Below are 27,757 nucleotides of genomic sequence, written 5' to 3' on the forward strand. Positions count from 1 at the left end.
AATCATCACTTTGTATGATTTGAATGAATAAGACAACCGTATCGTTATAAGAATAAAATATGTTTGAAATGTCAGTTGGTAGTTTAGATGTCTTTCCTAGGTGACGATAGATGTTATCGTATCGGACAAACAGTGTGATTTGTCGTCCTAGCCTTTTATATAGATGGATGAGGTTTAGAAGTGAATGTGGAGAAAATGAAATACATGCGTATTGGAGGAGAACAGCAGAAGTTACAGCTAGATGATCGACAGAGAATTAAACAATCTTTTGTCTTCTTTTTTTTTTCCTTCTTTTATGTAGGCTTTAAATCCTGTTTCTTCTTCAATATTAGCCTAACAAAGTGTTTAAATTATCGCACCATCTTTTTCTTGGTCTGCCAACACTTCGTCCATTTGATGACTTATCTCGTGCTATTTGTACTATCCTATCCTCTGCCATTCTACTAATATGTTCGTTCCACTCCTGTTTCCGTTTTTTCACCCATCCATTTATGTCTATTATATCGCATGCTCTTCTTATGTTTTCACTTCTCCCCCTATCCAACAGACTTTTCCCTGATATTCGTCGAAGTATTTTCATCTCTGTTGTTTCTAGTAGTCGTCTCGTTTCAGATGTGTCAGGTATTGTCTCCGTCGTGTATGTTAATATACGTCTAATTGCTGCTTTATAGATTCTTGTTTTTGTGTTCTGTCTTAGGTGTTTGTTCTTTCAGATTGTGTCATTAAGAGATCCCGCAGCTTTACTTGCTTTTAAGCTTTGTTGTTGTACTTCTTCTTTAACATCTGCGTAACTAGTTATATCTATTCCCAGATATCTAAACCTTGCTTCCTGTTTTAATCTTTTCCCATCAATTTCGATTTTACATCGTAGTGGGTATTTAGATGTTGTCATACATTTGGTTCTTTCTGCTGATATTATCATATTGTATTTCTTGGCTGTTGTGTTCAAGATATATGTTAATCTTTGGAGCTCGTCTTCTGTCTCGGCGATTAATGCGGCGTCGTCTGCATAACATAATATTTGGATTTCTTTGTTCCTCATTCTGTAACCATGATCTTTACGTACTGCTTGTATTATTTCGTCCATTATTATATTAAAGAGAAGTGAGTTTAACAAGTCACCCTGTCTGACTCCGCTTTGTACTGGTATACACTGTGTTAGTTTTCCATTTATCTTTGCCTGTATTCGATTATGTAAGTAGATGTTTTCGATGGTTTGTATAATATTGATTGGTGTGTTTCTTTTATACAGTACGTGTAAGACGTCTTCGACTTGGATGCGATAGAAAGCCTTTGTCAGGTCTGTAAAACACAGATATGCTGGTTAATTGTACCCGATAGCCTTTTCTGTGATTTGTCTTAGTACAAATACGGCGTCTACGCAGGATCTTCCGGATCTGAATCATTGTAGTTTAGTAGATTTATAACTCTATAATTGTTGGGGTCTTCTTTATCTCCTTTCTTGAACATTGGTATCATTATGCTGTTTCTCCATGCGTCTGGTATCTTGCAGTGCAAAATTAATTTTTTTGTCATCTCTAGGGTTATACTTTCTCCTCCGTGTTTTAGAAGCTCGTTAATTATTCCGTCTGGTCCTGGTGACTTTCTATTTTGAGTGAATTTATGGCTATCTCTACTTCCTGAATTAAACAATGTGACAAATATAATTAGGTATTTTTGCAAATAACATAAAAGGGTTCATTAGACGGAGCTATAAGAAACACAATTATTTAAGAAAGCTATCTCACAATTAAATAATATTCTATGGGACCAAACGATATTGAAGAACAACAAAATATTTTACAACATCTATTGTGTTCTCCAATGTCATTTATAGCATTCTATCCAGTCCTGTCGTTTAGATAAGGCTCCACAGCCTGGATAGTCGCCTTATCATATATGCTGTTGTATATGATTTTTTCTCATCGAGTTCTAGGAACTGCAATCTTTTAAGGCCTTCACAATGGCATAAGACATGAACTGCAGTTTCCTTTTCTTCTGGACAAAAGCAACAAACACCCTCTTCAGTCACATCTATATTACTCAAACGGTTATTGTGTTTACAACGACCAGTCAGCAAACCCGCTATTCTAACAACATTTCGGCTGTGGCACAGTAGGTCCTTTAACCAAACTCCTTAGCCCGTCTCTGTCCTGGTGTATTTTTCCACACTTAAAGAGATTCACCCACCGTCTTGCCAATGTAACCTTTAGAGTTCAAAGTGGTATTTTTGAGTTTATGTCGTCTATCATTATTACTTTTGCTTCTGGTCTAGCAATCCACGAATATTTTATGTTGTGCGATCATTGTATTTGTTAATATGTAGCATTCTATTATTGTTTCACTTTTCTATTTAGTATAATATAGCCTTATTCTTATAAATCACTATATTACTGTTGAAGAGGGTGGTTTTTGACTTTGTGATTTATTTACGTTATTTAGTTTTTTTTTATCGATTCTACAGCCCTCCGGTTCTTCTTTGTAGTGATAAGTTTATCGTCTTTCGTTCTTCGTGACATTCGAGGCATGTAGATATATTTTTTACAGCCTTTTTCACTTTGTTTAAAATTGGTCTTTAGTTATTTTAGATTTGACCATCATGCAGATAAGTCTTGTGCATTGTTTATTACGTGAATTAATTAATTATCATACGAAATGAATAACACAAAGAACTTTGAATTATAGACTACAATAAAACAAAGAGAACTTAACGAAATATATAGAAAATGTTTAAATATATATTACTTAGATAGAAATAAGTATTTTCAGTAATTTTTAAGTACGTTTAAGTGTATTCTTTATATTATAACAATATATTCCGTCCGTGATGTTGAGTTGCTAACAACTAATTCCACACATATGTGTATGCTTGGTTGTATAAGCATAAGACTTTATTTTTAATATAAATAAATTTTAATGAAGCTTTCTCCTCTACAAAATTCTTTTGTAGTTGAAATAGTTGTAAGTTGAATATTTTATATAATAAATAAATCGAAACGTCAAGTTACAGTTAAAAATGTAATTTTTATTACAATCAATTGTGCCCTAATTCCATATAAACATAATATTTAAAGTAATTTATATTTTCAGTTTTAATGTAAAATTAAAAAAGACCATTTTAAAATTATTAAATTGAAAACACATTGTTTATGAATCTTTAATAATGGTTTAAGAGCCTACCACAAATTTTATAGACAATGAAATCTCTGAAAATGAGTAAAAAACGATTTTTTCGAAATCATGTTTTGGCGATTTAAAGAGTTTCTCACGTATAGGGCCTTATTTTGACAGCATATTTGTGATCTATGGCCCAAAAAATATAAAGAATTCATGGTCTAGCTCATAAGACATTTCGATATCAAAATTTCAAAATATTCAGTGATTATTTAGTACCTATATTTTGAAATTTGATATGTACCTAGCTTTCTGTTAATTATGTACTTTTGTCTTGGTCATCCATCTCTTATCAAGAAAGATTGCGATGTTGTCTATATTACTTCCCACCTAGCAAAATTGCCACTTCCTTTCAATTACTTCCATCTACACTTATACAAATACAAAACTCGCAAAATACTACTTTTTTCTTCATATGTTACTAAAAGGTATAATTTGAATGAAACTTTTTATCTCTTTCATAGGAAGAAAACTTTCCCAATAACTAATTATATCCTCCTCACTCTAGCGATTAAAAGTGAAGTTCTATGTTTTAAAATAATTTGTTAAGTCAATCTTTAGTGTTCGCTAATAATAATGTTGCGGCTATCGTGTTTCGGTTCGTAGTAAAAACGATGATACCCGCAAAACGTAAGTAAAATAGCTAAATATTGTATATGAATTAGACACTAAAATATTAAAATTTGTTTTGATATTTGATTTGATTTTTTAAAAACCTATTACTAAACGATAAAATTAGTTTTGACAGTTTAGTAACAAATCAAAAAATGTTTGAATTTCCAAATAAACATTCATTAATTTTTTTAAAGATTTTATATTTTTTCCGTCAAATATTACAATTATTATTGTCAAATTTTAAATTATTAAATTTCCTTAATTACCTCAAAAAAGTCTTGGACAATATTTTAAATTATTGTTAGATTCTCTATATTTTTGTAACATAGGATTAGAAAATACAATGTCTTATCTGTTTCATCTTTTTTAATGAAATAGTTCCGCATGCCGATACATTCAAAAAACTTTCTATAACTATTTATATTATTATTTTACTCGTATTGTTAATCTCAGAATGGAAGAGTATTGGTATCCTTTATTTTCCTGATTACGCCGTTAGGCACTATACCGCCCTCATAAGCTAAAAAGCTCTATCTCCAAAGAACAAAATTTTACAGGAGACAAGGAAAACCAACTTTTTCTCCAGCATCACAGTTTTGATATTTTTAAATGAATTTAATGTGTAAATGGTTTTGTTTCAATGTTAAAATTATGGTTTTAACGATAACATAAGAATATTTAAATTTTTTAGGAGAAAAATTGATTTAGGGCTTTTTATTTTAAAGTTCGATGCTGACATATCAGATTCTCAGAAGCCCTAACTCCCTCGTATAGGCAGTTAAAGCTTTTTACTTTAAAAATTAACTAATTTTATACATACTAAACATAAAAGGTTTATTGAAAATACAACTTGTTTTTAAGAACTGTGTAATATCTAAAAATAAATCTTCTTAGAGTGCCATATCCCTACGGAATGTCGGTGACTACCATGCTTATAATATTGTTATACTGATCTCGGTCTTGCGCTACGTGTAGCAATTGGTCCGCTGTCAAACCTGACCACTGCCGCAAATTCCTCAACCAAGAGAGTTTCTTTCGTCCTATCCATTTCTTTCCTTCGATTTTACCGTTGAAAATTAGCCGAAGGAACTCATATCTTGGTCCTCTGATTATATGTCCAAGATATTCCAGTTTACGCCTCTTAATAATATTTAATAGAGTTCGTTGATGTCCCATTCTTCGAAGAACTTCTTTGTTTCTGGTTCTGCTAGTCCATGGAATTTTAAGTATCCTTCGATACAACCACATCTCAAACGCCTCGATTTTATTCATGATATCGGTGTTTAAAGTCCAAGTTTCATATCCATACAAAAGTACAGACCACACGTAACATCTTGTAAACTTTTCACGGATTTCCAAATTTAATGAGTTATTGGATAATAGAGGCTTGAATTTTTGAAATGAGTTTCTTGCCTGTTCAATTCTACATCGAATTTCGAAGGATGGATCTAGATTTTGGGTAATCCAACATCCAAGGTATTTGAATCTCTGAACTCTCTGCAGCGGTTGTTGGTTTAATATCAGTTGGGTTGCGCCGATATCCACTTTACTGGTCACCATGTATTTAGTTTTATCGATATTTATCGACAGTCCCCAATTTGTGCATTCCATGTCAACTCTATTGATTAGCTCCTGCAAATCGTCGATGTTTTCAGCTAGAATCACAGTATCGTCGGCGTACCGTATATTGTTAATTATTTCTCCTCCTATGATAATTCCTTTTTGATCTTTTAAAGCTTCCCTAAATAGATTTTCAGAATACACGTTAAAGAGGGTGGGAGATAGTATACAGCCTTGTCTTACGCTTCGTTCAATACTGATTGGCTTTGATTCTCTGTTGTTGGTATTAATAATGGCTGTTTGGTTCCAGTAAAGTTTGGCAATAAGCTTGATGTCTTTCTCATCTAGTTGGATGCTCAGCAAGGCGGTAATTAGTCTGGTATGCTGAACGCGATCAAATGCCTTTTCAAAATCAATGAAGCACATATATACGGGTTTTCTTACCTCCCAACATCGTTGAAGGAGTGTTTGCATAGAAAATAGTGCTTCTCTAGTTCCAAGGCATCTCCGGAACCCGAACTGCTCTTGACTAATTATTTCTTCGCACTTGTTGTGTATTCGGTTTAGAAGAATATGCAACAGTATTTTAACGGCATGGCTCATTAAACTAATGAGTCTACAATCGCTACATTTCTTAACGTTTGGTTTCTTAGGTAGAGGAATAAAGATCGATTTTAACCAGTCCGATCGAATTTCACTGGTATCATATATTTGATTGAAAAGAGCAGTGAGTTCTTTTATATTGTCATTTGAGAGTAATTTTAGCCATTCGCTGTATATTTGATTTGGTCCACTGGCTTTGTTGTTTTTGGCTTGGTGTATGGCTTTTTCCACTTCAGCTTTTAAGATTGATGGTCCTGTATTTGCACTTAAGTTAGGTAGTGATCCTCGATCATCCTTGGTAAAAATGAATGGACATATAAAAATTTGAAGTTATGAAATAATTTAAAACTAAGTAAAATAAGAGAAAAATTGGTTTTATGACTCATTCAGCGTCAGTCAGTGTTTAATAAATCTGGCTCCTCTGACACTTAAATGGTTAACCAAAATCTACGGCGATTAGATGGCATAAGAGGCCACAATTGTTAAACTATTTCTTTTTTCTTAGCTTTATTAAATCCTCTTATTTCTTTAGTTTTCTCAGGCATTGGAAAGTTCTTGATATATTTAGCTTGTAAGAAATTTAGCACTTTGGTATTAGATTCTTAAGTAAGTTAAAAGAGGAGTACGACAGGGGTGTGTATTGTCACCACTACTATTCAATGCATACTCTGAAGAAATTATGAAAAGAGCTCTTGAGGGAGAAACAGCAGGAATCAAGGTCAATGGAACACCAATTAACAACATTAGATATGCGGACGATACTATCATAATAACAGACAACCTCCGAGACCTCCAAAAGCTAATGAACAAGATAGTTGAGTATGGAGAGGAGTATGGATTATCAATAAACACCAAGAAAACCAAATTTATGAGGATATCAAAAACCCAAAATAATGGTGAAAGCCTGACAATTAACGGTAGTGCTTTAGAACAAGTTGAAAACTACCACTATCTTGGCACAATAATTAATCACACAAACGATTACTCCAAAGAAATCAAAGTTCGAATAGAGAAAGCACGTACAAACTTCAATAAAATGAGAAAGGTACTTTGTGCAAGAGAACTAAAATTGGACTTGAGAGTTAGGCTGGCAAGGTGCTATATTTTCTCGACTCTGCTTTATGGGATAGAAGCATGGACACTTAACGCGTCGACTGCTAAAAAGTTGGAAGCATTTGAAATGTGGGTGTATAGAAGAATCCTGAAGATATCGTGGACCGAGCATGTAACAAACAACGCAGTCATGAGAAGAATCAACAAAAGAATGGAAGTATTGGAAACCATCAAGACCCGAAAGCTGCAATACCTGGGGCATGTTATGCGTAATGAGAGATACAACCTACTTCAATTGATTATACAAGGAAAAATCCAGGGCAAGAGAAGTGTAGGAAGAAGAAGAATCTCATGGTTGCGTAACTTGAGGGAATGGTACGGATGCACATCAATCGAACTATTCAGAGCAGCAGCATCTAAGATTAGAATAGCCATGATGATTGCCAACCTCCGTCGCGGAGATGGCACGTGAAGAAGAAGATTAGATTCTTGGTAATCAGTGGAATATAGTAGATTTGTATTGCCTCGCTTAGCTATTATTTTTACAATGTCTGTAAGATACGGAACGCTATCGTTGCCACGATGTTTAAGTTTTGGCTTGGAAGTGTAGTCTTTCCAAGCGAAAAGATCCTCACCACTAAGCTCCTTTGTTTCCACTTTCCCTAAGTTTGCTTCCTGAATACACTTAACAAAATCTTGGAAATCGTACACTTTTCCACTATGCTTCATAGCTAATTCTACCTGATGGTGAAAGGAGTCAGCAGCCATAAAGGTGTGACCTGGTTCGAAATAAAAAATATCAATGCCTTCGACAGAAATCTCCGGGAAATAATTAACAATATACACCAAAAAGTAAAGAAAGTCTAGTTCTTATTTTGTGTTGAGCAATTGTCCAGCCAAATACAAATATTTTTACATCTCTCAAATGGTAAAAAAACGAGTAAAAGGCATTTAGGACGTCTTCCTTTTTTCTTCCACTTATTGCCTTATGCCACAATACCGCGAGAGGTTTGGTCTTACGTTTAGTACCAATAGGTACAAAACTTTCATTTAATACTATCATTCTTCGAGTAAACACGACTTCTTTAAAGGAATCCATGCGTGGCAACATGATGACTTTTTGAAGATCAGCAAAAAAGAACATGGTGTCATTGGAAGACTGTAGTTTTGTATGCTCTTTATATAATTGTCTTGATTCTGTAGCTTTTGCAATATGGCTCTTCCAACAGACGTAAACCAAACAATCTGATAACAAGTTTTCCTGACTGTGGTCTTTATTATGTTCTTTAAACTTAAAGCACATGCCACATTCTTCATGACCGAGTTTCGTGAATGATATATTGAGTTCATTAACAACTTTCTGAATAAATCATAAGAACAGTCACAAAAGTTTTCACTTCGTCCAAAGTCATCATACATACTTTGAATGGTCACATCATTTGGGAGGTATCGGCAATTTGGTGCATGTTCTCTTCTGTAATGAGCAATACTTGGATTGTAACTCTCTATATGATTTCTAATGATATATATATATATATATATATATATATATATATATATATATATATATATATATATATATATATATTTCTATCATTCCATTGTTCTTCGGTCAAGTCTCGGGAGCTCATTGCCTTTGTTATTCCCTCCTTCCATGTTCTTTTTGGTCTTCCTCGTTTCTTACGATTTGGTGGTATCCATTTCATGGCGATTTTTGGTAGTCTTGTTTCTGGCATTCTTTGAACATGGCCATACCATATAAGTTGTTTCCTTTCTATGTCTGTTGCCAGTGATCCATCTACCCCCATCCGATTTCTTATTTCATCGTTTCTAATTCTGTCTGCTCTAGATATTCGAAGTGATCGTCTAAATACATCCATTTCTGTTGCTTCGAGTTTTCTTTTATTGCTTTCTGTTAGTCTCCATGTCTCTGTACCATAGGTTAAGCTGGTTTTTATGAGAGATTCATATATATTGTATTTTCGTCTTTTACCAATTTCTGAGCTCCAAAGAACTCCGTTAAGGCATCCAATTGTTCTACGGGCCTGGGTTATTCGTTTTCTAATTTCCCTATTGTCTGTGCCTGTGGTGTCGAAATCAATTCCTAGGTAGGTATATTCAGTGCAGAATGCAATTTCGGTTGTGTCCATCTGAATGTTGGATAGTTCTGCGCCTATTGGGAGATATTTTGTTTTTTGTGTATTGAGTTCTAAACCCCACTTCTTGTATTCTTCCTGTAGTTTTCTGGCCATATATGTCAGGTCTTCTTTATCGTTGGCTATAAGGACTTGATCGTCTGCAAACTGTAGGGTATATAGGCAAGTTTCTCCCAGGTCAATGCCCATTCCTCTGCACTTTCTTTTCCACTGATACAGTGCTTTCGCCACGTAGATTTTAAACAATGTGGGGGATATGCAACACCTCTGCCGGAGTCCCTTGTTTACAGGAAATTTTTTTGAAAGTCTATTTCCAATTTTTATTCCTGACGTTGATCCTTCATACAGCTGTTTAAGGGCGTTAATTACTGTGTGGTTAATGTTTGTTTCCTGCAAAACTTTCCATAGCTTTTTAGCGGGTACAGTATCATAGGCCTTCTGAAGGTCTATAAACATAAGGTGGGTTTCTTGATTGGTACTTGATCTTTTTTCTATTATTTGTTTCAAAACAAACACATTATCGGTGCAGCTCCTTCCCGCTCTAAAGCCAGATTGTTCCTCTTCTTCTTGTTCCTTATATTCTTGTTCGATAATGTCTCGAAGTATCCTTCCATATAGGCGACTTAAGGTACTGGTTACTGATATACCTCGATAGTTTGAGCAGTCCAGTTTACTTCCCTTCTTATGTATAGATGATATGAAGGATACTTTCCACTCATGCGGGACTGGTGCACCGTTTAGATATTGGTTTATACACCAGGTTAATCGTTCAAACAGTTTGTTAGTACCGCATTTGATTAGTTCTGCTGAAATTCCCTCCGGACCTGCAGCTCGACCATTTTTTAGTAGTTGTATCGTTTTTATGACAGTCCTCTCATCGATGTTTATCGTTTCTCCCTGTATGTGTATTTCAGTTGGAGACATTTCTCTATATTCCTCTCTGTTTTCTGTTAATAGATTTTCGTAATGTCAGATCCAGTTCTCTGTTGTTATTAATTGTATGTTTGTTTCTCTTTTTTCATTTGATTTAACTTTTGTCAGGAATTTCCACGTCTCTGAGCATTTTCTACCTCCCATATATGTGTCTATCTCTTTGCATTTTTTGTCCCACATTTCTCGTTTAGCTGTGTTTACTAGTTGTCGTGTTCTTTTTTTAATATCTTTGTATTCTTCTCTATCCAACTCCTATTTCTAATGATGCTTCTGTTAATTTTCTTATGATTAGAATGCTTTTCCCTTTTGTCGGTTACACCTGACGCCGTACCTGTCATTGTATTTTTGTCACCAGATGTTAGGGTATCATAAATAACTGAGTTATTTTCTATAGAAAATCCAAGATTCGTTAGAAAAAATGTTTTACATACCCTGGCTCTTTCGCCTTTTTGGTCACTAAAAATATATCGAAATGAATTGTGTTTGGTTTGCGATATACCTCGGGAGCGCAGTGGCGCATAAGACGATAAAGTCTCGTCTTTCGGTGAAATTTTTGTTCCAAAATTCGGCGTTACATTGCTGTCGCCACTCTTCCGAAAATTTTATACGACCCGTGTAGCGGCATTTATCACCACAAGGATCGCGCGTGGGATGATCTTCTTTCAACTTCTTTATTCTCTTTCGTACTTTTTCTTTTAAAGTTGTACTTGTTTTCTTCCGTATCCTTTTAGTTCCACTTTTTGTAATACCAAGTTCTTTATTTTCTCTATCTGGTTCTTGTTCTAAATCTAACTGCTGTTCTTTTTCTTGAGGTTTTTCATTATGCATTACACTATTGTTTACAGTTTATATTTCTCTTTGTACTGAATCATTTTCACCTTGAAAATTTTGGTTTAAATTTGATGAAATAAAAACTTCTACTAATGTTGTGTCAATGAACTGTTGTTGTGCTTTGAATTGTTTATTTTCTGTTTGTATTTCTTCTGATATAACCCTGTTATTTTAAATTTCTACTTCACTGCGGACTGCAACATTTTGAGATGGAGTAAATACCTCAAGTGGTGTGTAAAATAACGTATTTTCTTTTTCTTCGTTACATTTTGAAGAATCCTGATCTGGATTATTTAAAAGTTTCGCAGGTTGAAAAATATTTAAGGAGTCCATATCTTCTTCAATCACTGGATAAACAGGTATTATTTCGGTTTTAAATTGAGCCTCTATAGTTAAGGAAGTTGCACTATCATCAGCCATTGGTTGCTGATCTTTGCTAGTAAATTGTAAATTTACTAATGTTTGTATTTTGAGAACCATTTCCAAAGTGGAAATTGAAACGTCAATAAACGTACTTTAACCATTAATTGTTGCTTGTTCCCATTTAAATAGTAATTGCTTTTGTTGTATAGAAAAACCGGTTCTAATAATCCACTTCATGAAAATCTTCTCCTGATCTTCCTTTTGGTCTGGATCTGGGACCATTTTTCTTTTGCGTGGAGTTTTACCTTTTGACTTGTATAACAAAGTCATTCTGGATATACCATACTTCTTTGCTGTTGTTGAAACTGGCTTTCCACATAGTCCTTCCTCAATAGCTTTCACCATAGCTTCATTGAACATTTGTCCTTTTATAGGAGGCATATTTTTAAGTGAAAATTTAAATTTTTTTTTGGTAGTTGACATCCAAAGTGTTTCAATAGTTGACATAGTGTCAACTACTAGATGGAGTGGATACATTTACGTGATATTTAAAATATAAGTATACACATTATATACTATGAAAATCACAATAAAATATTATGTTTCTACAGTCTCTGTATAAAATGGTTAGTAGTTGACACGTATGTCAACTACTAGTATTTTTGTATATTCTTGTGTTAGTAATTGACACAAAGCCTAAATTTTGTTTTGAGAATAAAACGGACTTAAAACATTAGCAAGGTGTTACTTTAATATACTATTGACATATAGTTTTTTTATATTAAAATAATTTTATGTAATCCGTCACTGAGGCGTTCAGTTATTGCTTTATCCCTTAAGGTTTGCTTATTTACATTTTATGGTGTATTATATTTAAGGTTTGTCTGGGTGGTCATATTAACACCGAGTGAAAATTTAGATAAGAAGGTATCAATTAATACATTTTTTCTGAATTGACTAACGCTGTATTTAGACCTTTGCTATAAAATTTGTGCTATCAATCATTTTCAAATGAACTATAGGTGGAAAGAATATATTTAAACAATTTTTGACGATGATAGACCGTGTGTCCGACAGCTAGAGACAAACCAATAAATAAAATAAGAAATAACTGCAGAACAAGTTGTTTATCCAATAAAAATACAGAAAATCTCAATTCATTGCAGAAAATGAAAGTATATACTTGATACAATCACAGTCAAATAAGATACATAACTCAGGTAGAATACCATCTAACCGGTTAAAGTCAACAGTCTCCTAATACTAAAAAAAAACACAAATTCACCACAATGCGATGACCATCCAATAATAAGTTTGACATTTCATGACCTTAAATTGTTTCTCACAATCATCGAAAGAATAATTTACAGAAATTTATAGCTTTAGCTATAGCTATAGCTGCTTTCAACCATATCGACTTAGTTCCATCTCTATGAATTATTGTGTCAATTATAATCAATATTTTTGTAACTCCTTCTGTAGAAGACTCTTAGTATGTAAGAGTATTGACTAACAAGTTTCAAATTTATGTCAACAGCATTGCGAAAATAATTATGTTAAAAACAAAACAATTTTAGAATATAATTACTTGATTTGAGAGTGATAATAACAATAAACGATGTATAAGTCCTTGTATGCTGATTTTTTAGGTAATTTAAAAAACAATTAAGAATATTTTCATACAAACATGGACATAGCAATTATTTTGGGAAATTATATCGATATTTAGAGGTAATTAAAAGTGTTAAATATAAGTGTTGTAATCGTAATAGAAATAATAAAATGAAAATTAGATAACTCAGACTATCGTACAAACAGTATTTTATTAAAAATCGCTGCATAGAAGTAAAAGAGGAAGATAACGAGATTTTTTGAATATAAATAAATTAGAATGACATTATTTCAAATAATTTTAGTTGCATACCCAACCGAAGATGAAAGCATGTATATAATGGGGTGCATTCAGCTGGTCTGTGCAAGTTGTCAGTCAGAAATCGTTTAAATTTGGAATTTTAGACTAGACGCGCCCCAATCATTTCCACCGGATTTTTCCAAAATATCATCTGAAGAGATTTTAAGATTTATTTATTTGAAATTCCAGAAATGCTTACTTGGGGTTATCTTTAATGTGGCCCAAATGTTTTCAGGTAGGTTCAATATTTACGTCGATGAGGGAACGTTTGTAATTAAATCTTGAGTTGTTCTCGCCGGGTCGTTTCGACCACATCGCTTATTGCTACGGAACAAATTGTGTGTTTGGACTGATAAAGTTATAAACAGTTATTTTATTTTATACTTAGAATATTTTGGTAAGTAGTAATAAAATATTTATTTTGGATACTTTTTTTTAATTGGAAAGATTATGAAAAAAAAAATTTACTGAAAAACTAAGTTACTTTATTGTTAATTTAACTCAATTATGCTACATTAACCTCTTCAATAATGATTTCATTGTAGCTAAATCTTCTTCTTCTTCTTCTTCTAATGGCGCTACAATCCTTTGTGAGTCTTGGCCTGCTTAACAATGTTCTTCCATTCTGCCCTGTCGGGTACTTTCCTTCGCCACTGCCTGATGTTCATGGTTTTAAGATCCCTCTCTACGTCGTCTATCCATCTTTTACGGGGCCTTCCTCTTGTTCTGTTTCCTTGGGGCTTCCATCTCTGGACTACTTTTACAGCTCGATTATCTGGCATTCTTTCTAGGTGACCAAGCCAGTTTAATCTTTGTGACTTTACAAATCTGACAATATCTGCGCTCTGCATTAGTTCATCCAGCTCGTGGTTCATTTTATTTCTCCACGAACTATCGCTGCATTGGGTTGGTCCAAATATCTTCCTTAGTATTTTGCGCTCAAATATTCTCAGTTGATTTTCATCAGTGGTTGAGAGGGTCCAAGTTTCACATCCATATGTGACCACTGGTCTAATTACTGTTTTGTAGATTCTCAGCTTAGACTCACGATTCAGTAACTTACTTTTCATTAAGTCTTTGTACGCATAAAAGCGCTTATTACCGCTAAGAATCCGTGCTTGTATTTCTTGACTGATGTTGTTGTTGTCATTTATTATTGAGCCTAGGTAGGGAAAAGTGGAGGCATATTTGTAGGTCTGGTTGTCTACCTTCAGATTCTCATGTTCATTTGTATTTGTGCACTCCATATATTTTGTTTTGCTTTCATTTATATATAGACCAAACGTAGCAGCTTCTCGTTTCAGTTCTATAACTTTTTCGCTTAATACATTGTAGCTAAATAAAACTGTTTAAAATGACTTTAATGATATTCGTTGATACATAGGGACCTAACCAAGCGATTGATTTTTTTACATTATTACGTGTCCTTGTATCCTTAAAAAAGACATGGGACATATATGTCCCATTAGTGTTGAATGATGGTATAAATAAATCCCATCAGTAAAGAAACAAACTTATATTCAAAATAAAAAAAAAATGCATTACACAAAAAAAAACCATTTTTGCATAGAGGCGCATTTCACGCTGTACAAATAGTTGTAGTTCGAGTTTCTGATAGATTTTGTGAGCACCTAAAAACCTTCTCCTAGTAGGTATTTGTTGTGGCAAATGGTCTCCAACGTTCATCATCTGTTTTTGTTGTTTAGATGTTCTTCCAGAACGGGCACTGACCGAGTGAGACGAGTAGTCTTTTTACATTTGATTTCAATCTTCCTAATAAATTCACTTAGCAGTTCTGCTAATGGCACCAGAAAATTCAAAAGTCAATCAAAAGTAAAAATTTTGTATTATCTTGTTGTACACTTCCTTTATGCAAATCCTTCTAAACAATTCAAGCATTTACAATAACATAACTAATCTATGAAAAACTTTTCTCCATCATTTTGCAGCTTTTCGGTCCATATCATATGTGCTAACGTTTTGATCGACGAGAATTACTCCCCTATAAAATTATTGTAAAAAATAATTGCTTTTACACACGTGAACTCAGTTTTTTCTTCAGTTCTTAGCTTTCTGTTGTTACTTCCAACAGTTGTACTGTGACAATTGGACATCAGCATATCTTCTTTCGTATCTTTTCATTTAGTCGCTAAAATTCCTTCGGATGAAACTAAAAACTCCATTCACCTCTTAAAATTTTGTTATTTTCAAATTTGGGTACGTATAGCTGATTGGGCATAGGTTCCTATAGTTTATTTTTATGAACGAGAGAGTAATTAGCATAATTTTAACTGGTAGCTCCGACCACTCCATGGGCGTGCTCAAGATTAATTGAAAAATTACTTTGAATAATTGTAGAAAATAAATGAATTATTTCAGTGTTATAAAGTGTTATGTGTATGTAAACAAAAGTGACCTCTTTTATCACACACTATATTAGAACTGACTGGCCTACATTAAAAAGGGTTTTAAAAAAATCACATTTTTTTTAATTTTTAAAAATTACAAAAGAGAAAAAGAGTTTTTAAAACCGTCTAAGGTATGTTAAATAGATGAATATAAATATTAATATAAAACTTACAGCTACTTGTTACAAATCCAAATCAGATTCAGAAGATGAACTTTCAGAACCAAGATTTATATTAACTGGCTCGATCATTTTATCAGTAATATTGTCCAGCTTCCACATTTTTTCCTCTTCTTTAATAGTGTGATTTACTGCCTTTTCCCAGTTTTCAGGTTTTACATTATTTACGGCCTCCAAAAACAACTGTTTAACATCATGAATTATAAAAGTGGTATTTTTTCTTGAAACTTCACTCTTTATCTGTGCCCATACCAGTTCAATCGGGTTTAATTCACAATGATATGGTGGGGATCTAAGTACTGTCATTCCACGATTTTTGGCAATTTCATCAATTTCGTATTTTTTAAATTTTTCTTTATGAAGAGCACACAACGAATAAAGTTCCTTTCTTATAGATCCGGGATGGTACGTAATATTTTTTGAACTCAGCCAGTTCTGCAAGTCTTTTTTTAACCACTTGGTTGTGGGCAGTCCTTCTATAAGTCTGGAGTGATAACTTGCATTATCCATTACTATTACACAGTTCTTAGGAAGAAGATCTATCATTTGTTCGAACCATTCTTGAAAGACATCAGCGTTCATGTCTTCATGGTAGTCACCGGTACGAGTTGATTCAAAAGTTAATAAACCACCTTCAACAAAACCGTCTGAACTGCAATGTGTACTATTATCAGCCTGCGTCCCTTTCCTGATGGTGGGTTTAAACCAGTAGATAAGTTATTTACAAAAGCGTGCCTTTGACTTGTAACAGTTTCATCCTGCCAAAATTTATTTGGTGTATGACCCTCGTTGATCCATGTTTCATCAAGATAAAATATTTTTCTTTTTTGTTTTCTCATTTCCTTTATGGTTCTTAGAAAATGTTTTCTCCATATGACAATATCGCTTCTTTCTAATAAAATAGACTTTCTGGGATTCTTTTTCCAGCGGAAGCCTATTTCTTTTAAAAGTTTCCATAACGTACTTCGACTCATTTCTAAGTAATCCTTATCATCTCGAACTGAGACAAGAACTTTATCCAATGTTGGAAATTCTTGTCTAAAGAAGAATTCATGCACTTTCCGTCGAAGTCCTTCTTTAAAATGATATTCTATTTGAAATTTTGGTTTCCCTTGAGCATTACGTGGCATTTGAAAACTACCACATTTCTCTTCTTTAATAACTCTGTAAATCGTAGATTTCCCAACACCAAGTGTACTGCTAACTAACTCAACGGTCTCATCAACACTTTCACATAAACGTTTGTCTGTAAATGATTTAAAACAATTAAATATTAATGTTTTTTCATTAACTGTTAGAGGACCAATTTTTCGGCGTTTACACGGCACTTCCAAATTTTCCATAATACTAGTATACACAATAAACTGCACCTTGCAACTGAAGTACCTACTTTTAGTGAACTGTTAAGAATTTTGAATACGCCACTTGGACCTTCCTATATACAAAATGGAAAAACCCACTATCACATTTTCTGTGGAATAAGTTTAGAAGGTAATTATCTAGTCAATTACTGTCGTAGATTCCTGGAACTAAAGAATTAAATGTTTGATTGTTGAAACCCTTACTTCGTGGAATGCACTCATTTCAGATAAAATAAAACGTTTTATTTTATCTAAAGAATTAAACTTTATTTTGCAAATAGGCAAAGAATTAAACTTTATTTTGCAAATAGATAAAATAAAACGTTTTATTTTATCTAAAGAATTAAACTTTATTTTGCAAATAGATAAAATAAAACGTTTTATTTTATCTAAAGAATTAAACTTTATTTTGCAAATAGGTAGGTACTTATTAAACTTTTATTGGTTATATATAACCAATAAAATAAACATCTTACATTTCTTGCAAATTCATTAGTACCTGTTAACCTCCATCACTCCGACACTGGCAACCTTATTTAGGGATTAGTAACCCTCACAACTATTGTATTCTATTCTGCTCCAACCTTTATACCTGGTGGTCATACTCAATTTAAAATTGTTTTCCTATATACTTCTGTAAACTTGTTGACAAATATCTGTTTTTCATTGAGTCACCCGTATCAACAGTTTAGGGATTTGCATACATAATTTATTGTTTTATTACTCTCTCATACATAAAAATACACTATAAACATGGAAAATTTAGAGTGTATAGTGGGTTGAACTAAATGAAAAATTTATCAAAGCATAGACACACATCTGGTGACCGTATGGTGTTGGCTAGAGTTTCAACAGCTCGTTCTCCTAGTGTTCCAATAATTGGTGTGGATTCGTTTCCCGAGTAAATATTGAAATCGTATAAAAATCCTGTGAAATAATTACTTCGTTGCCACATTTTTATACCTCTTTTTACTGGCTTCATAGCAAGATACTGCTTCAGGGCAGATCTTCTTTTGAACTTAGTATTGATTCGTCGATGGACTGATGGAAACTCTCAATCCTCGCCTTTACAAAAGTTTGTTTTAAACAGAAACCACTTCATCGATGTAGTATGTTTGTGATGTATTACCATTACTTTCAGGATTATTATAGTAGGACTTTGATAGCAGGAATAAACAGCGATTTCTTGAAATAGCTTTTTTTTTATGAGAGGATTCGAAAGTGATTCGTTTTGTGACCAGTAGTGTGAGATAGATGGTACTTTATTGTAACACATAATCATAGTACTACCAATCACTGTCATCATTTCGTACATATCTATTATTTTCGTGTTTAATTTTATATTTTTGTTTTTTGGAAGTGCTGCTACTCTTTGGTTTGTACAGGAAGCAATATGCATAAATAACCTACGCGGAAATCATTTGAGAAAAATATCAACAGAACCTTCATCAATATTTAGTATTGTTAACCCATTTCTTTGGGTATGAATTGAAGACATGAGATGATAAAGGTGCCATGTCCACTTTTTCAGATATTGAGTAATTGAAGAAAACGCGTTTTCACTTATATATTTTTTTTAATAAATTTTATAAAAATTACCAATATCTTATTAGATTAGAATCGTTTTGTACTTTTTTATATAATATTTTTTGTTTTTCTAGAATTTAAACTTTTTTAGTAATTTTAATGGACATAGCACCTTAATCAACCAACATTTTATGCAGATGTTGGTATAAACTTGAGTAGAGAAAGGTGTTATGTCACCTATGTTGTATTTAAATTTTAAAAAAATAATAAAAAAAAACTATTAAATAATCTGGAAATTAAATTTTATTTGCAGATTAACAAAAGCAAAGTAAGATACATTAAAAATTTATAAACAAAGACACAGAAACATTTAAATTTAACATGAATTACGTTTTTTCTTAGGGTTTTTCAAACATTCTTCTAAAACAATATCATAATACCATTTATACTCTGCTGGAATAAACGTAAGTTGATCTTGTAGATTTGAAATTTTTTCAGAAGTCAAACCACCGCATTTAGTTAACTTTTGTAAAACAACTTGATTACTTTGTACTATCAGTTCTCTTTTTTTTTGTAAGTAAACTTCCATAAATGGGGTAAACGGATCTAAACTAGTTTTGTAAAAGTATTTTCCAAAACAACTTACTCTTAGCCACTTCACTTTATCTCGAAAATTTATTTTTTGGTCAAGACTATTAGTGAGTCTTTTGTTTAAATGAAGTTTTGCAGGTAGATTTTCAAAGCAATAAAAAAAATGTTCCATGTTAAGGCATACACTTTGTTTGGTACTCGCAGATCTAATAATTTTCCGATATTGGTCTGGTATATAAATATTCTGATGTTTTCTAAGAACCTTTTCTATTCTTCCAAAGTCTCTGTCAGAGTCAAGGTAACTGTGACCAACTTCGGGAAATTTACTTTCAATGATCTTAAATATTTTATTTAATATTAGGTATTGAAAAACGTTAATAATGGAGAAGTTTTTGTTTTGTCCCCCACATTGATCTGACCAAATTATTAAATGATCAATTTGGGGATTTTCTTGCATTGATTCAAACAACTTGCTATTTCATTACTTCCCCTATTGGCAATATCCTCAGTCCATGTAAAAAAATAGGACTTATGACCAGAACTGGTTAAACAGTGGACTCCAAAGTTGTATAGCCACATTTGTCTTAAGTAAAAAGATTTTGACGTTGATAGCTTTGGCAAAGGCATCGTTTGTTGAAGATCCATTGTTATGTAACATGTTTCTTTGGAAATTTTTACTGCTTTGCGGTCAACTTTCTGCTGCGCAAAAGCAAGTTGAAAATTATTCGAGTGCTCTAAAGAGTTCTCTCCAGCATCGCATAAACTGCAAGTATCACTTTTTGGTACACCAAAAGATAAGTTAAACCTTGTTTCAAATATATGTCTGTAAAAAGAGGCCTTTACGAAATATTTAGTTTCGAGCTTTTTTGTTTGACAATCCTCTATATACAGTTGATGAAGTCGGTTAATATTTAGTAAAGGGGAAAGGTATTTTTTATGTGGGTTTTTAGTCCTAGAATAATGTGATTCTTCTGAAGGCAACTGCTTGATATGATTTTCAATGCAGTTTATTACTTCATCGGATATTTTTTTTGGATTTTTGTGATGCCCTTGCTTATGTGGTGAGGGCATTACCTGGCCAGATTTTAAGTCATTTTGAGCTTTAAAGACTTTTTTTCGTCCAATTCGGTATAAAGAGCAGAAAGCATCTTTACACACTAGTGTATTTTCTTTATCACACGTAATAAAATATTTAAAGCTGTAAGCTTTCGTTTTTATATTTTTACGAGGGCGGTGACGATTAACTTCCTGCTTCCATACTTTTAAAAATTAAAATATTTTTGGAATTTGTATCTAGCTTATAAAATTGTCTTAGAATTTCTTCTCTGCTTGCAATACTAAACTTCTCAGTACAGTTTAGTCTACATTTTTCTTTACACAGTAAATCTCTTTTAATTGTTTTTTCTTCCATCACTTTACCAGTCTTTTGAGAAATATATTCTTTACCTTGTTGTCTTAACCTTGCAGCTTTATTTCGTTTCCAATTATCAGGTTTCCGGACTCTTTTTTTAGTTATTTTTAAAACTGGTTTAACAATTTCTCTTCTACTTATTTCATCGGCAGTAACATGGAATTGCTGGTTATGGTCTTCTATAAGTATTTCCTGAGGTATTTCCTCCTGCACTTCGTCAATCCTAACCGGGGTTTCCCTGCTGTTTGTCGGAACTTTAAAAATATCTTAGTTATTCATTAAATTTATACTTATTTCTAATTTCTATTTTTATTTCTTAATCTTCTTCACTGGAAGGGGAATATTCTCTGCCTGATGTAACACTTTCATCAGTACAATTATCCATATAGTCTAAAAATTTAATTTATGTACATAGGTAGGTATGTATGTAATAATAACTCAAGTAATGTATATTATATCTATATTTTTTTAAATAAAAAATTGAATTGCAGAGGGGGTAAATTGTTATTAAAAAGAGATGATTAATTAATAAAGGTAGTAAAAAATTTTTTAATATGCTTACCTGATTTAGAGTTGACCTTCTTTTGAAGTCCATTAGTGCTTGGCTGCTCCAAAATCACCGCATTGGTATTGACCTCTAGAGAAGTACAAAATACAGTTTCTATCTACAAAAAAATTCTCTATTCGGACTTACCTTTATTTGAAACACATATTTTATTGTTTTTTACTAATTCTAACATTCTTTAATTCTCGAACCCATGTTGAAAGATGTGATAAACAACAAACATAACCTTAAAATGTCACATGGCACCTACCATGTAAATAAAACTTTCCCACTATCTAGTGGATAAAGGTGCTATGTCCTTAAATATGGACATAGCACCTTTATCTAATAAAAAAGGGTAATTAGTCATAGGACATAGTACCTTTATTAATTAAAATAATCCTTATTATTAACAATTTAAGAATCTTGAGTTATTCGGGGGTTGTATTATGACTTTAGGTAACCAAATATACAAATAAGTCATTTTTTGAAAAAAATGGACATAGCACCTTTATCAACTCATGTCTTCAATTTCTTATTTCCAACAAAAGTTTGTAGCATTTGAAAATTCTTTGGATGTGTATTGAAATCCCGTCGTATTTGTTAAAATATCAAAGAATAATTTTAGTGTATTTCTGTTTCCTTTCGTACAAGTTAAAATTCCGAATCTTTCAACTTTCTTTTATTTACGTCGCCGTAGTTAATGTAAACCATTTTATAGTTTGTTTATATTTCACAAGATGCGTATTTGGTCGGTAGGCTTTGATCGAAGCCTCTTTTAGGATATTCTGCGTTTCAAATAAATATTCCAGTTTATATGTTTTGTTTATACCAAGATTGTGCGAATGAATTTTAAAAGTAAGTGTCACTTTCGCTAAGGCGGCTGTCGGTTAGAGTCGCTTATAGTGTTAGTCAAAAATGTTTCTTCGAATTTGTACTGTTTCCTGTTTTGTTCCTTTTCATGGAAAATGTGTAGCAGTTTGATCAGTTTGATGGTTCAGTTGCAGTTTAAGTGAGGTTTGGAAGAATCGTTGTTTCCATGCTCGTTTTGTTTCTACCTGGTTGTCATCTCAGGATTTTTGGCAGTTTGGAGACGAATTTGTTCCTGTTCAGAAAATTTAAGTATGATTCCAGTTTGAACCCTCAGAAACTTTAGTGCTGTTTTTTGGTAAAATCAGGTAACTTTTTGTATTTCCATTTTGAAGTAACGACAGACATTTTTTTTTAATTAATATTTGCTCTCATGATTTAAATAATATATAATATAAATAAAACGTTTTAGTAATTCGTATTGTAAATCTTAGGGTGTGGCTATGCTGTCATTTTGATGTTCTCTGTTAGATTCAATGTTGACATATGACAGCTAGATTGATATTTTGTGAAATTAGCTTGTTTTGTTTTTAAAAAAGATTGATCTTTATAAATAGCTGTATTTAAAAAGATAATTCTTTATTTGCAATAAATTATTTCTGCCACATATTTATAGTCCAGTAACTTATAGTCCAGTAACTGCTACATATTTATAGTCCAGTAACTTATAGTCCAGTAACTATTTTTTTGTAAGTTTATGTAATATCTCCAACTCCTAGATTTTGTAAACGGATGGCATGTAAGTTTTCTTTGTTATTTTTGTAATCTGTAACTATTAATCTAGTAATTTGTGCCATATAACTGTTTGTGGTGAGACACAATAAATGTTTAATTTTTTGTAAACCATTTTGTTTGTTTATCTTGACTACCTCTCTAACCCCTTTTTTTGTTTCATTTGAAAAGATATATTTTTTATGTTTAATAATTATTTCAATAGTTACAACTAGTTGTTGTAATCGTTATAATTTGGCACCTTGAAGCGGCGTCCTTTTTAAATTGCTAGAGGTACTTCCTGTTTCCTTTTGTTTTGTTTGTCCCAAGAGATTCACGTTAGTACCCCCTTGTTTCATTTTTTGTAGTCGCCCCAATCCGATCCCTTGCCATTTACTTATCCACGACCCCAGCTCTCCAAACAAACTCTGAGTGCCGTTCGCACAAGTATCGATTATTTTGGTTGCCCTATCTCCGCCCCAATAATTTCTGTCCACAATTTTCTACCCCTTATAATAATACCCCATGTGGTAGGCAAAATATTTCGTTACAAGTTTGTATTTGGTACAATTTACAATTTTCAGTAAGTTATTGAACAATGACGTATAATTTTTTTAACGTTTAATGTTTTTTTATTGTTATGATACGAAGTCACACGAAGTTCACGATTTTTTCCGAAGTGACGTTGTAGGTACATACTTTAGGTGACAAGCAAATTTTATTTTAAATTTTTGAGGGTCATTTACTTAATATTTTAGTAACATGCCATTTAAGTGTCTTATTTGTGGTCGCAAAAATTCGAAAAGCTAAACATCACTGTCATTTTTAAAATGTATTTTTTTTTCTTTTAGAAATATTAGTTTATGTGTTGATAGTCAGTAAAGGCGTTTTGTTTATTTAATAAATTATTATTAGTTATACTGAATACTTAACAATTTCAATAAAATGTTTTGATTTTCGATATTAAAATCATTTAAATATATTTTTCTAATTAGGTTTTTTTTCTCATAGATTTCCTTTTGATAATGAAAAATAAACTCATTATAAAATAAAAGAATACGCCAGTGTTATAGTAAATATTGTTATATCTTTAAGCAGATCTTTAAGACACCCGATTATATATCAAGTGTCTGGGGTCTATATATTATACGTCATTGGTATTAAAATATAATCGTAGACATAGACCAGTCCCTGCATCTCTGTCTAATGGGCCGGGTTTATCGACCACGTGACCTTTTCGTTAATAAATATGTTAGATTAGGTTAGTAATATATACAATAATAAATATCATGTGAAGACATAAATAAGATACAAAATACCAAAGAAAATCTAGTTATCAAAAAAAAAAGATTTACGAATAAAGAAAAAAGTGACTCAATTAGCAAATCAATTTTTTTAATCGATTTTAACTGCAAAAAATTTAAAAAACAGTGATTTTTTCTTTGTTTCACTATACACACATTGAGTGCAGACTGCAGACACATTAAATCTTATAACCAAGAGATAAATTGGAAATTAGGGAAACCGTGTTTTGCAAAAATGAAAACACAAAAACTTCTAATTCCACTCCTATTTCTGGCGGTCGAACGAAGACAAAAATGTCAACTTGACTCTTATATGAGCTAAATGGACAATACCAGCACCGCCTTAGTGGCGAAAAATACCAGCCTCCTGATCTCTTCAACATCTCAACCGAGAATAATCATAGTTATCAAACATCATCGCATCTTCAGCCTTAAAAATTCCCCCACGGGCTAAGAGAGTTCCACTCAACCTTCATAAGCTTGATCGGTCCATTATATTTGAAAACCAAAAATTTTTCTACTAAATATTTACTAAATTAAACTGAATATTTAAAAATTACTATGGACGAAACAACGAAGAAGCGAATTGAAAAGAAAGACAATAAATAGTCATCTTTGTAGATGCATCTAGCAACCATAATCAGCCATTCTACTAGCGCCAGTTTCTAATGCAAATAAATGATTGTATTTTCTTTGTTTCAATCGTCGCTTTTGAGACGCAATTCCGCGTAAGCGCGTAGTTCCAGAGTATAAACAATTACTCGCAACGATTTTTATCTTTGATACTCAAATTATTATTTAACATTTTTATTGGCTTTACTCTTTATTTTTATTATATACTACAACTGTTAACTTTGTTACAGGTTTAACTAAGATGGCAACTATTGTAAACTCCACCGTAATTCCTGAAAAATCCACCAGTTTTTATGATTACCTATTTATAGAAATTGCAGGTAAGTTCAGCATGTAGATTTGAGAAGAGTTTTATAGTTTTGTTTGATACGATATCTTAATTAATGTGAATATATACTATGTATTCCTGAAAAAATACCAAAAAAATAAACCATTAAAATGTATTTACCATGTGTCTCAGATATACACTATGGACTACCTAAATTTGACGTCACAATGGGTGGGGATTTTAGAAACCTTTCCAAACATTTCTAATTTGTGTGTATTTGTACCATAAGAAGTGAAAAATATTGGTTTTTTTAATTGTTTGAAGAATAAATAGGGACTTTTGGTTATGAACGTTTATTGTGTGCAATTGATATTATTTGTTGTTTGTGAATTTGTGAGATAAGAATATCAAAGTATTAAGATATTTATTATATTTATTAAGTTCATATTTTAAGGTTATGTTATTATATGATTAAAACTTTAATTACTTTTTACTGTATTTTAAGGTATTTTGTTGTTATTTTTATCAGGGTTATTTCAAAATAAATTAATAAAGCGTTGAATGTATTTACGAAGTTGAAAAATATTTAAAAATTATATTCTTTTTTCGTTGCCAGTGATTTTATCCTGTTAAATACTAAAGATATTCGTTTTTTTCGTAATTTAAGTTGTAATATAGCATTCTGTGGAAACCTTTCTATCAAATTGCCATAATGAGTATTTAAAAAACTACTATTCACTATTTAAACTACGAGAAAACGAATATATTTAGTCTTTTAGGGGATAAAATCACTAGCACTTAAAAATTAAAACATTAATTGAAATGTATTTTACCTTCGTAAATAGATTTAATTTATTGCTTAATTTATTGAATAATTTTGAATTAATCCAGACAAAATCAACAACAAAATATCTTGAAATACAGTAAAAAATAATTAAAGTTTTAATCAAACCATAACATAACCTTAAAATATGAACATTCACAGTAAATATCTTAATCCTTTGATATTCTTAACTCACAAATTTATCAACAAGAAATAATACCAATCATAAAGAATGAATGTTCATAACCAAAAGTCCTTATTTATTATTCAAAAAATTAAAAAAACCAATATTTTTCCAACTTCTTATGGGAAAAATACACACAAATTAGAAATGTTTCGAAAGGGTTTTTAAAATCCCCGCCTAATGTGACGTCTCCTGGGTGGACCGAATAACAAACATTGAGGTTCTACGTCGGATGGATAAAATATGTGAAATTATATACACAGTGAAACAGCGCAAGCTAGAATATCTTGGACATATAATACGAAACGATCATAGATATAACCTGCTGCAACTTATATTACAGGGAATGGTCTACGGAAAGAGGGGACCAGGAAGAAGAAGAATATCTTGGCTCCAGAACTTACGAAAATGATTTTCCTTAACCACTCCAGGACTATTTCGAGCTGCGGTCAATAAAGTTAGAATTGCCATGCTAGTAGCCAACATCCGTCACGGATAGGCACCACAAGAAGAAGAATGTGACGTCAGAGCTTAGGTAGTCCATTGAAAGTAACACATATTATTCTTGATTTTACATAATTAAAATCACTATAAATTATTATGATCCTTTTAAATAATAAATCTTCCTTTATACTGCTAATGTGGCTTTGGGGTTGGGCCTACGGTATATAAGGAAGTTAATGGGACAGTGATATGCTTCAAGCGCCTATTATTACCTCTGATTTTGACCAAGGTACTCTATTCAGGCAGAATCTACCTGGAACCTGTAGATATTTAAAAAGATCTAGATATTATTACCATCTCTGGGATTCGATCCCCAGCCATATGCGTGAAAGCATTTTATTTAAAACATACAACTGGAATTAGAGTTTTAAAATTATGCCGTCCGATAAAGGTTAACCCAGAATAAGTCATTGTGATGACCTTGACCCAAAATTTTAAAATAAGTTAAGTTTCATAGACAAGGAAAGAGGGGACGCGTAATCGTATGGAATTGACTGAAGCCTAAACTGGCACCAACCGGCACCAGAAAAGTTGCCAGGCCATACTTTATTTCTTCAGTAGATTAGAATAATGAATATATATCAATAAATAGATTTCTTTTTTAATTTATAATTCAACACTGATATAATGATCACTTTTTGAACATGATGTTTAAAGAGTGTTTCAGTAAATCAGTAAATTGAAGTTGAAATCAAAAAAATCAGTAGACCTGGTAAACCTGCGAGAGGTAGTAAGAGAGCAACGTAAGGGGACCAAAACATGTAGTCACATCGAAACTGGCTTCATTTTTCGAATGTTTATTAAATAAACGTTAAGTGTCTTATACCTTTTTGTCTGTATGTCCTTTATAGAATCGTAAACGATGCAGTTGATCATGTGATGATCTCGAGCAAAGTTGTTGTGCATGAGCGAACGAAAGTTTCTAAGTTGGTACGATCAATTTTCAACAGATGGCGCAACTGCCATTGCAATGAATTTCATATAGGTATTGCCGTGACAGTTCATGCCGATTTAAATTGAAACGAATGATGATGTTTCGAGTTGTGGGGGACATAAGAATTGATCTAAATTATGAAATTCATGTCCGGCTCACATTGAACAGACAATTTGTGCGTTTTTCGAATAGTTTTGTGCATTTCATTGTGAGTTAAATTATTTAGATAAATAATTTAATCGAATTTAATTCAATCGGATATCATCGTAAGTGGAATTAAAACCGATTTCAACAATTCAAGAATG

At 32.2% G+C, this 27,757-nt stretch overlaps 1 protein-coding gene across 6 annotated transcripts in view; it reads left to right on the plus strand.

Moving 5' to 3' along the window:
- sit (ELOVL fatty acid elongase stuck in traffic) overlaps nt 1–27,757 on the plus strand; it is a 138,227-nt gene that overhangs the window by 78,394 nt on the left and 32,076 nt on the right. For 4 of the 6 annotated variants that reach the window (XM_072525397.1, XM_072525398.1, XM_072525395.1 and 1 more), the window contains exon 2: nt 24,970–25,059. In XM_072525397.1, coding sequence (XP_072381498.1) covers nt 24,981–25,059 — 79 coding nt within the window. In that variant the 5' untranslated portion in view covers nt 24,970–24,980. Of the gene's footprint in view, nt 1–3,752; nt 3,805–13,410; nt 13,436–24,969; nt 25,060–27,757 lie in introns of those variants that run through there. The other 2 variants (XM_072525393.1, XM_072525394.1) reach the window with 2 other exon arrangements.

The sequence above is a fragment of the Diabrotica undecimpunctata genome, chromosome 3 (assembly GCF_040954645.1).
Source record: "Diabrotica undecimpunctata isolate CICGRU chromosome 3, icDiaUnde3, whole genome shotgun sequence".
Classification (NCBI taxonomy): Eukaryota; Metazoa; Arthropoda; class Insecta; order Coleoptera; family Chrysomelidae; genus Diabrotica; species Diabrotica undecimpunctata.